This window comes from Borostomias antarcticus (assembly GCF_949987555.1).
Source record: "Borostomias antarcticus genome assembly, chromosome: 16".
In the NCBI taxonomy this organism is placed as follows: Eukaryota; Metazoa; Chordata; class Actinopteri; order Stomiiformes; family Stomiidae; genus Borostomias; species Borostomias antarcticus.
Genome location: NC_140249.1, coordinates 6,953,311 through 6,965,300, shown reverse-complemented (window position 1 = coordinate 6,965,300; position 11,990 = coordinate 6,953,311). Strand labels below are relative to the sequence as shown.

The window sequence follows — 11,990 nt, the reverse complement described above, 5'->3', positions numbered from 1 at the left end:
TGGTCATCCCCGAACCATTCCCAAACCATCCCAGAACCATTCTGAACCATTCCCGAACCATTCCTGAACTATTTCATCCCTCAGCCGAACATCACACAGGATTGGTAGTCTCTGGGTAAACAGGGTCTAGAACTCCTCCCTCGCCGCCCTCCCACGGTCGCCGCCTCATTCTCCACGCCGGGCCTGCGAAGGATTCCATCTGATCCTCTAAAACCTCCGCAGAGAGGGTGAGAGAGAGACACCATCACAGCGCTCTCCCCCCAACAGCTGCGGAGAGCTGAAAATGAACTGGTTCCTAGGCTGGGTCCTGTGTGTGTGTGTAGAGGAATGCAGGGGATATGAGTTTAATCCAGCAGTAAGTTACATTTGATTAAATAGAGTTCTCAGGTATTATACCAGAGATGGAGAGATGGAGAGATGAGATGGACAGGGAGGAGAGGTACAGAATGGAGGTAAAGCAGACTTCAAACGTAGGTGAGTGTGTGTGTGTCAGGCTCGAGAAGGTCAGGGCTTCTGGGTGAAAGGTCACCGCTGCAGCAGGTGGCCCAGCCAGCCAGGGCCAAGTCACCCCCCCTCCACACACACACACACACGATCTAAGGAGCTGCTACTGGAGTCCTGCAGAGAGAGACGCAGCAGGCCTGTGTGAGGTTGGCTACTGGGGAGTCTGGAACACAGACAGGCTGATGGCCGCCATGGAATTGTTTATTTGTTTAATATGGTAATTTGTGCTGAATGGTATTAAACTTGAGTAAGGTGATCTTGTGGTCTGGGAAACTGTCCATAACGTGTGGAGAGAGTTGGCTGGCCAGTGCTTAGCTGGCTCACGTCAGATATGATGTCACACTGCCATCTGGTGGCCGAACACAGACACAACCGCACATCATTTCACAGGTTCAAAGACCACACCAGGTTTACTGGAATGATGAGCAGATTAAATGGTTGACAATGAAACAAAATGAATGTTTGACAATAATAAATTAATGAATGACAATTAATTGAATAACTGAATGGATGAATTGAATGAATGAGCTGAGGTAGTGAGTGTATCCAGGCCGGAGACTCTGGGTGTGGCAGATGAGTCCGTGGGGCTATCTGCTGGTGCGCTGTTGGCCTACCTCCTTAGGATGACCTACCAGTAGACCAGGCCTTCAGACTAATCTGATAAACTGACCTACCTCCTTAGGATGACCTACCAGTAGACCAGGCCTTCAGACTAATCTGATAAACTGACCTACCTCCTTAGGATGACCTACCAGTAGACCAGGCCTTCAGACTAATCTGATAAACTGACCTACCTCCTTAGGATGACCTACCAGTAGACCAGGCCTTCAGACTAATCTGATAAACGGACCTACCTCCTTAGGATGACCTACCAGTAGACCAGGCCTTCAGACTAATCTGATAAACTGACCTACCTCCTTAGGATGACCTACCAGTAGACCAGGCCTTCAGACTAATCTGATAAACTGACCTACCTGCCCAGGAGGACCTACCCTTAAGAACTCATGATAGTTCATTATGTCAAGTAGCACATCCTGCCGGGGGGGCATATCTATCAGAATGCTCTACTATATTGTGCTTGAACCATGTCAGTCTCATATACATGTTCTACCTGACAGGATGCACCATTCATGGTTTAAGTTGATGTTGAGCACATCTGTCTACATACAGTAGAGGGCCGGTAGAACCGTGATCCTAACCTTAGGTATGTTTTATAACCACCTCACTGACCTGCCCATGGAATGGTGTGTGCGAGATGGAGTACAAAGACCAGTCCATCGGTGAGTAGGCTACCTTGTATGAGGAAAGCAAAAAAAAAAAAAAAAGAGAAAAAAAAAAAGACCACATACAGTACTGTACATCAGTTTATATTTTATTATTCCAGTTTCAGTTTCCCATTTATTAGCACAATAGGTGAGTCAATGCAGTGATCGATGGTTAAGGGAGTATGGGTAGCTTCAGTCACGGGGTGTGGGTGGGTGGGTGGGTGGGTGTGTGTGTGTGTGTGTGCTGGAGTCTAATCTGGTAGCTTCACATCCCTTCACCATGTTGCATTAAAAGACAGTTACTGACATATGTTAACTATTCTCTTTACATTTAAATATCCACAAACAAAAAATGTATATCTATTTACAAGAGCGGATTAAGCATTTTAATTCCAGTGAGTTCATATACTGTAGTGTTTCTCTGTCTCCTTTTGTCTTTAGTGTACTGTATTGTTCATTCACAAGTCAAGTGAAGGGTAGGTAGGTGGTAGGTAGGTAGGTAGATAGGTAGGAAGGTAGGTACAGTAGGATGGTAGGTAGGTAGGTAGGTAGAGTAGGTAGGTAGGTACAGTAGGAAGGTGGTAGGTAGGAACAGTAGGAAGGTAGGTAGGAAGGTAGGTAGGTAGAGTAGGTAGGTAGGTAGGTACAGTAGGAAGGTAGGTAGGTAGGTTGGTGGGTAGGTAGGTACAGTAGGTAGGTAGGTAGGTACAGTAGGAAGGTAGGTAGGTAGGTTGGTGGGTAGGTAGGTACAGTAGGTAGGTAGGTAGGTACAGTAGGTAGGTTGGTGGGTGGGTAGGTAGGTACAGTAGGTAGGTAGGTAGGTACAGTAGGAAGGTAGGTAGGTAGGTTGGTGGGTAGGTAGGTAGGTACAGTAGGTAGGTAGGTACAGTAGGTAGGTTGGTGGGTGGGTAGGAAGGTAGACAGGTAGGTGGGAAGGTAGGTAGGTACAGTAGGTAGGTTGGTGGGAAGGTAGGTAGGTACAGTAGGTTGGTGGGAAGGTAGGTAGGTGGGTAGGTAGGTACAGTAGATAGGTAGGTACAGTAGGTAGGTGGGTAGGTAGGTAGGTTGGAGGTGGGTAGGAAGATAGGTAGGTACAGTAGGTAGGTAGGTACGAAGGTAGGTGGGTAGGTACAGTAGGTAGGTTGGTAGGGAGTTAGGTAGGTTGGTGGGTAGGAAGGTAGGTAGGTGGGTAGGTAGGTAGGTAGGAAGGTAGGAAGATAGGTAGGTACAGTAGGTAGGTAGGGTGCATATATACTGTAGGCAGATACTGGGGGGTGAGTAGTAGGTACAGTAGGTAGTCTGGGTAGGTTAAACATGTCCAACAACATATACAGTATACTGTACATACATAGAGGAAGTTGCTCTGCAACCAAGCGAGGATAATCCTGTTGAAGGATCCCCTGTAAGGATATTAATGTCAACGCCATCTCTTCTGGGTCTAGGGTTAAGCTCTAGGAGATACACTGTAGAAGCAGGAAGCAGGATAAGCTTCATGTGGATCAGCAGTTGACTTACTGTGAAGCTCACAGCGTTGACAGGGCTTGTTACCAGAATGCTGTTATTCTGAACTACCCACAGCAACCCCCTTCCACTGACCCAGGCTGGCTGATAATGGGGACAGTGGAATGCCCCTAGGGGACAGCTCCTAGCATATATTCCTGGGTTAGCACCATTTACAAGAGCTGGCGTCCATTTAGGCTGGAACTAGAATGTTTGCACACTTATACATTTTACGTTACTACATTGTTCACCCTCAAACCGTGCATGTTGACAGAATGTAAGCATTGACTGTAATATTCACATTGAAAGTTAGTGAAAATGGCCCTACGTTACATGACTGTAGCCATCTATGTTCTAAGAACTCTGTACAATTCACACCAAAATAAGACAGCTGAATTAAAGACTGTGATAGGCCCTTCATTAAGTCAAACATCTTTTTATGTCGTCTTATGATAACCAGGATAAATAAGTGGAAAGTGCATTTTATTGCAAGAGGTCATTTACTACAATCATGTTATTTTTTATTTTTATTAAATGTCTTTTCCAGAATATCTAAAAATAGTTCCCATGAGCCTCTAGGGCTTGGCCTTAAAAAGGACATTCCTGGAGAAGGTCAGTTGTCACGGCAACGTCCGTGCAGGACCGTCTCCAGAGCGTTGAGCGGTGATGCACGCTCCGCCCTCCCGAGAATCAGTTCAGGCACAATAAGCTTGATGTCGTTTACATCCTGGCTCAGAACATGTGACTTCTGATGACCAATCAAGCCCTTTCAGTCCACGATGAAATGTACAAACGTGACGGGGAAAGCTCCTCTCCTCATTGGCTCTCCTTCGATGTGGCCCAGCTGGGGAACGACAGGAGAATGGTGAGGTTGCCGACATATCATAGAAGCCCCAGTCCGCCATCAAAAAGTTAAAACATGTATTTTGTTTTTGTTTTGGTCAGTCACTTAGTGTTGGTGCGCAAGGAAAAATAGTTCCTATGAGAACATTCTTTCTTTCTTTCTTTCTTTCCATCCATCCATCCATCCATCCATCCATCCATCCATCCATCCATCCATCCATCCATCTATCTATCTATCTATCTATCTATCATTGGATTGCTCTCGGCCTGCAGAATCTACCTAGCCAGTGTGGAGTTGATTGGTGTTGTTATGGAGAATCACCGCCCATTGGGGAAACACTGACGTGACTATAAAATGGAGCGAGGTGGGGAAACGGCAAAACCCTAGGGGGCGCTGTTGTATGGTAGATCACCATGCAAAATTGTGTATTTCGTTTTCAATCACGGACTGGGTCTTTAACACACTGGGAGTGACATGAAACCCACACGGAAACAGCGAGCCTAAACACTGACACTAAACACTAAACACTGAACACTAAACACAACACTAAACACGGCGGTGTTTGGGCTAGCTGCAGCTGGTCTACAGTCATTCAGCAGAGGAAGGAAGCCATGCGGGGGCAGGGGTGTGGGGGGGGGGTTTTCTCTGGCCGGAATGAGGTCATCATTTTGTGCTCTGGTCACCATGGTTACTGCCACAACTCTGCGGTCACTAGTCGGAATGGCCAGATTTGGACCCGAGCTGGACCCGTTCTCACTGCTCTCTATCCTACGCACAAAGCACACACACATCCTGTTGTCTCAACACACACACACACACACGCGTACACACACACACACACACACACACACACACACACGCGTACACACACACACACACGCAGTCAGACGGGTACTCACCCACCACTCCTGGTCTTCCTCTCCGTCCACCACAATGACCTCGCCCTCAGAGAAGGTCAGCTCGTCTGGGTTGTCTGCCACACAGTTGTAGATGGCCTTCACCCTCTTAGGCCTCTGCTTCTGATCACACACACACACACACACACACACACACACACACACACACACACACACACACACACACACACACAGTCAGTCAAGAGGAGTCATGAAATTTAAAGGCAAAGAGTGAGTTAGACAGACAGACAGACAGACAGACAGACAGACAGACAGACAGACAGACAGACAGATAGACAGATAGACAGACAGACAGACAGACAGACAGAACCGCATCCTTCACCACAGCAATTCACCCTAAGTCCTATCAAATGTTAGCCATGGCTCTAGCCCCTGAATCTAAATTTTGCATTTTTTAAATGCAATTCAGGGTCTGGAAAAGCTCTTGTCCAGAGTGATTTCTCGGTTGGAATTCCAACCAGGCCAATCAGCATTCCTTTCCTTTAGGGGATGAACTAATCTCTGCAGACTCCCTCTTTGGAAACCCCCATGTTGGAACAACTGCAATGGGATCCTGTTCAGACTGAATAATGAAGTAAAATGAAATGGCGATTCAGTTTTCAGTCTAATGCAATGTTCAGTCACACCCACCTCCACCTCCAGACTAACGGGCTTTATTGAGGCGTTGCGTAACACATTACTGTGGACTAGGAAGGTGAATGGTAAATGGAATGCACTCATACAGCACTTTCATCCAGAGCGGTTCACAATGGCCTCTCTCATTCACCTATTCACTCACACAGCAATGGCAAACGCTGCCATGCTAAGCAGTCTTGCTCAAGGACACTTGGACATGTGGATTGGAGGAGCCGGGAACCCTGTGGTTATTGGACAACCAGCTCCATCAGTAGACAGATGCGTCTCGGCCCCACTTTGCCACAGACCCCGGATGAATCCCAATAATTATTTTTTATTATTTGGTGTTTTGATGATGATGGAGGAGAGTGCTGTCTAATACAGGACAGACAGTGCAGATATGGAAAAATGATGCAATATATTCCTCAGAATTTTGTTACCCAAAAAAAAAAAACACACACTAACAAACTAAAAACTTTAACATCTTGACCTGCCCAACGCAATAAGAAGGTTCGCCTGCCCAATGTGATGTTATTGGCTAAAAACTTTAACAAATAACACGCCCATGATGAGGACAGGCTGGACAGAAAGACATGGACATTGTCTCGGAGGCGAGACAATAAGCTGGCTCCTTTAAGAACTGTAACATTGAGACAGTAGAAAGATATGCTGGCTCCTTTAAAGACTGTACAGGACCATCAGACTGACACACAACCAAAGATTAGACGCAGAACTGTTCCATAAAAGTCAAATCAAAATACGACAGTGGATGAACGACCGTCTGAGTGGAAGGGAAGGCGGGGCTTACAGGATATGTCTTCCTAGGCGCCGGGGCGGGGGGTAGAGATTGACCTATCGAGTTCTGGTGGCATCCTGGCACTTCCTTAGCTGGAGTATAGGAACAGGAAATGGCATTAGTGTGAGAACAAATAACGTTCCATGGACACAGAATAAGACAACAAGATTGTCTGGACACTAACCACACACAGCATGCCACACAGATATGAAATCACTTCATCTTAAGTTATAGAACTATCATAAAACTATTACAGACAGTATATGACACAAAAGAGAGCGATTATGGATAGGACACATTGAACTGGTGTTTCACGCTCACCTCGCCTTTCAATTGATCCAGTCCTATTTGGAGTTCGATGGTTGAAGCTTTTGTCAGCGCTGAAAAACCACAAACACAATCCTTAATTCAACTACTGTCATGGAAGAGCTGAGGAACATAAGATCCAGTCTAGAATCAGCACTGAAGTTAATGAAGTGACAAACCTGAAACCATGTAGGCTTGTTTATAGGGCTGGGTTTAAAAAATCGATTAATTGATTCTGAATCAATCTGATTCATGAATCCTAAAATCAATCTTTTATTTAATGAATGAATGAATAAATGAAGGAATGAATAGTTCATTAATTCATTCAATGATTCATTCATTCATTCATTCATTTTTGGAAATCAGTATCGATACCCAGCCCTAGTATTGATGTGTTGCATAACTTGCCAGTCATGTAATTAAGGTTACAGCAAAAAAAAAACAGGTTTTAGTAACACTAACCGAATCGATATTGAATCGAATCGAATTGAATCGAATTGAATCGTGATAATCGATTCCAAACCTTGTGAATCGGAATCGATTCTTGAAATTCGACTCGATACCCAGCCCTACTTGTTTACAGCACAAAAATCAAGGCGAAGGTAACGTTACAACTGCTTTGTGCTCACCAAGGCATAACAAGTAATGTTCTGTTTGTGGCAGACAGTGTGGTTCACGGAGTGTGTGTGTGTGTGTGTCTTAGACGGGTGAGTCCTCACCCTGCGGGAGACTTGGGTGGGGGCCCCCTACTGTGCCCCTGCGTGCTCCCTGGGGGCCCTTGCCCCGTCTTAGACTGCATGCTCATGGCCTCCATCACGCTGACCGTCTTAGCCACGGGGGGAGGGGCGCTAGCCACGCCCAGACTTGCAGGACCTGGCGTAAAGGGACAATCCGCTCAAAATACGCCGTTCACCAATAACTTGACTGCACTTGCCGATACCCTGAGGAAACCTCACGCTCTCGTTAGGATGCAGTCAAAGTGCCTGAGGAGCGTACCCGTGGTGGAGGTGAGCCGCATGGGGGGCATGGGGGGGTGCATGTTGGGGGGGTCAGAGCAGGACCTCTGTCTGACCCCCAGATCGATGGAGCCAGGCTTCCATCCTGACGACCCTGAAGACTGGCCCATGGCCCCCAGACCAGCTGGACAGACAGACGGATAGATTAGATAGATAGATAGATGGCACTTGAATGATCCCCAAGGGGAAATCCCTTTGTTGCAGCTACACAGACAACACAGTAAGGCACAGAATGCATACAAGCTAGATTAATCAAATCAAATCCAGTGGGAAACAAAATACCAGTTCACCCAGTGAGCCAAAATAGGTGAGCTGTAAAAATTATTCTCTGACCTCTCTCAACGAGATGATCGAGCGATGGAAAAATAACTACTAACTAAAATAACAGAGATGATGATGGAGAGATGAAAGAGAGAGATGAGAGAGAGATGAGAAAGAGAGATGAGGGAGGGGGAGAGAGAGATGGAGAGACATGAGGGAGAGAGTAAGAGATGAGAGTGGGAGAGATGAATGAGAGGAGAGAGATGAGGGAGAGAGATGACAAAGAGAGAGATGAGGAAGAGAGAGAGAGAGCTAGAGAGAGAGAGAGAGAGGGGTCAAAGGAGAATGGAGGATCATGTTTTTGGCAGAGCGAACGTGTGTTTCAGCAGAGGGGAGGGAGAGGAGGAGAAGAGGAGAACCTCTAGAGCTGGGCTGAGGTCTTCCTTATATAGGCAGACAGCAGAGAGCAGATGGGAAGACGTGCAGGGGAGACCGTAGGGTCGTGGTCTCAACTGAGGTAGTAAAGTTTCTTAGAAGCTGCTCGGCTAGTTTTAGAGTTTGTGCTAGTGGGTCATGTGTAAACCGTCTCATTCTCTGGGTTGAATTTAGTCTCATTAACTGGATTGAGGTCACATTTTGCACCGCAGGGCTCAGAACTTTCTGGAGCTCCTCCTCTCTCTGCGCGACTCTCCCTCCCTTCCCAGAGACCTCTACTGTTCATATAGGCCAGGGTCAGGGTTAACCTGCCACACGTGTCACACCAGAGCCAGGCTGATTAGAGGGGAGGCCATCTTTATCAAAGACACAAGGCCTGGTGAGGTTTCTCCTGTACACACAGTCCTGATGGACGTGTGTTATAAATACAGCTCCCAGTGACAGAGGGGTCAGAGATAGAGAGAGAGAGAGAGAGAGAGAGAGAGAGAGAGAGAGAGAGAGAGAGAGAGAGAGAGAGAGAGGGGCAGGCAAACAGGCTGAGGTGATCTGTACTGATGATCAAATTAAATCAAATCAAATCAAATCAAAGCTTTATTTGTATAGCGCATTTCATACCCAGAGGCAACACAATGCGCTTTACAGAGAACAAGGGAGGTGGGCATACGACCCACCCCTACATATTCCAGAGGGAAGCAAAATGATGCAACTGATGTTGCCTTCTCATCTGTACTGAGACTAGTGTAGATATACCATCTTAATGTAGTATGACAATCTCTACCCAGAGATGCATGGCCTAATGAGCATCCTGTATGCTGATACTATCCATGGTCTTGTGGAATACCAGCAGATGGTACATGCCTGGTACTTGCCTGGTACATGCCTGGTACATACCTGCTAAATGTTAAATGGACTGCACTAAAATAGTACCTTTCTACCTTAACGAACAAAGCACTTTACAACGGCCTCTCGTTCACCCAATGGCGGCAGCTTCCATGCAAGGTGCCAACCACCTCATTGGGAGCAATTTGGGGATCAGTGTCTCTCCCAACGACACTTCGACATGTGGACGGGAGGAGCCGGGAATCGAACCGCCGACCCTGCAGTCGTCGGACGACCTGCTCTACCTCCTGAGCCACAGCCGCCCTGCTACATCATGACTAGAGGTGAGAGGGATGGAGGTGAGAGTGTGAAGCCCACCTATGTTCCGGGGGGGCAGGGGGGGTGCGGAGGTGGAGCTGGGACCCCCGGCCGGCCCGGTGCTGGTGTTGAGGACGGCGCCGTAGGTCTCGTTGTTCACCAGGCTGGGCATGTAGCCCCGCTGCTTATCCTTGGCCAGGGAGGCGGGGCTGGGCTGAAGAAGGGAGGAGTTGCTGCTGGATGCGTAGCAGCTGATTGGCCGCTCCTCTCGCCGCTGTGGGCTGGGCTGGGGGGGGTAGGGTCATAGGTCAAAATTCAAAGATGGGATCCAGAATATGATTTGCCACACTGTTGAGTGTGTATCTGTAACAATAGTGTGTAGCTAATCTGAAGAGTGTGTATCTAATCTGAAGAGTGTGTATATAATCTGAAGTGTGTATAATATGAAGAGTGTGTATATAATCTAAAGTGTGTATAATCTGAAGAGTGTGTGCACAATCTGAAGAGTGTGTGTATAATCTGAAGTGTGTACAATCTGAAGAGTGCGTATATAAACTGAAGAGTGTGTATAATCTGAAGAGTGTATATAATCTTATCTGAAGAGTGTGTATATAATCTGAAGTGTGTATAATATTAAAAGTGTGTATAATCTGAAGAGTGTGTATAATCTGAAGTGTGTACAATCTGAAGAGTGTGTATAATCTGAAGAGTGTACATAATCTTAACTGAAGAGTGTGTATATAATCTGAAGTGTATAATCTGAAGAGTGTATATAATCTGATGAAGAGTGTGTGTATAATCTGAAGTCCTCTCACCCTCACCTTCTCATCCAGGTCTTCATCGCTCTCGTCCAGGTCTTCATGCTGCAGACACCACTCATACTCAACATGCACATGGGCGTTGAATTTGCCTGCTAATGCCTGGTTCAGCTACACACACACGCACGCGCACGCACACACACACAAACACATAAAAGTCAAAGATAATTGAGAGAAACAAGGACTGTCAGGCAGACGGACAGAAATACATCACACAGACAGAAAGAGAGAGACAGGCAGGCAGACAGACAGACATCACCCTTCAGACAGAAGCCATGTTGCCATCCACACGCTTTATGCGAATTAAGTTATATCGAATTAAAAATGCCTTATGGAAACAGTAAAATTTGATTAAAAATCATGAAAATCGACAAAAGGTTTGACTGTCGATCTGATCGGATTTTCTCTTGTTCGATAAAAGTCTTTTGTGATAAATGCTTTATCCGATTTAAAGCTCTAAATGAAAACGCACGTTCACCGGCTTATTTCGCATTCATAGTTTTAGCGATCCTCACACAATTCGATTGATAAGTGGATGGAAACATGGCTAGAGACAGACAGATGTCAGACAGACAAATAGACAGATAGGCAGGCAAACAAACATCACACATCAGACAGAGACGGACAGACACACAGACAGATAAGGAAGACCGACATCACACCTCAAACAGACACAGATAGACGAGACAGACAGACGTCAGACAGACAGAACTCACCAACTCCTCACACTGCAGGTGCTTCAGTCTCCTGGCGATATCCAGAGGTGTTTCTCCAGACTCGTTAGCTACAGAGAAACAATCATACAGGTGATTGATATACTGTAGTTACTATTACATTACATTTAACAGAAGCTTTTATCCAATGCGACTAACAATAATTGCGTTTAACATACTAATACTCGTCAGAACTCACAAGTGCATCTTCTTTCTTAGGAAGCGACTAAGAGCTTAATCTAGTGCTAAGGTCAAAGTGCAAGAACAGCTAAATAGAAATACAAAAGGTGGTAAGAGGAAGGGTCCAGGTAGTACTTCTCGAAGAAGTGAGTTTTGAGCCCGTGGCGAAAGATGGGCAGCGACTCTGTTGTCCTGACATCAGTGGGCAGTTCGTTCCACCACTGCGGGGCCAGGAGAGAGAAGAGCCGTGATCGTGTCGATCGACCACACGGGCCTCGGAGTGAGGGGGCAACCAGTCGCCCCGAGGTAGCAGATCGTAGCGGTCGGGAGGGGGTGTAGGGTTTGACCATTGCCTGGAGGTAGGAGGGGGCTGTTCCTTTCATTGCCCTCTAGGCTAGTACCAGAGTTTTAAACTGGATGCGAGCCGCTACAGGGAGCCAGTGTAGGGAACGGAGAAGGGAAGTTGTGAGGGAGAACTTGGCGTGGTTGAACACCAGACGAGAAGCAGCTTTCTGGACAGGGGTTTAATGGCTGACGCCGGGGCCCCAGCGAGGAGGGAGTTGTAGTAGTCCAGGCGGGAGATGACCAGGGCCTGGATGAGCACCTGTGCCGTTTTGTCAGCGAGGAAAGGGCGAATCCTGCAGGAAATCTGCAGGAGCGTATAACCGATGCGATATTTGCCG

At 46.8% G+C, this 11,990-nt stretch overlaps 1 protein-coding gene across 1 annotated transcript in view; it reads right to left on the bottom strand.

Annotated features, from left to right (window-relative positions):
* Positions 1-4,008: 4,008 nt before the first annotated feature.
* asap2a (ArfGAP with SH3 domain, ankyrin repeat and PH domain 2a) overlaps positions 4,009-11,990 on the bottom strand; it is a gene marked incomplete at its 5' end in the record, with an annotated part of 57,885 nt that continues 49,903 nt past the window's right edge. The window contains 9 exons of the mRNA XM_084450876.1: positions 4,009-4,113; positions 5,013-5,132; positions 6,454-6,533; positions 6,763-6,821; positions 7,467-7,595; positions 7,704-7,887; positions 9,657-9,882; positions 10,412-10,525; positions 11,131-11,198. Of these exons, the coding sequence (XP_084307002.1) occupies positions 4,039-4,113; positions 5,013-5,132; positions 6,454-6,533; positions 6,763-6,821; positions 7,467-7,595; positions 7,704-7,887; positions 9,657-9,882; positions 10,412-10,525; positions 11,131-11,198 (1,055 nt within the window). The 3' untranslated portion in view covers positions 4,009-4,038. The remainder of the gene's footprint in view (positions 4,114-5,012; positions 5,133-6,453; positions 6,534-6,762; positions 6,822-7,466; positions 7,596-7,703; positions 7,888-9,656; positions 9,883-10,411; positions 10,526-11,130; positions 11,199-11,990) is intronic.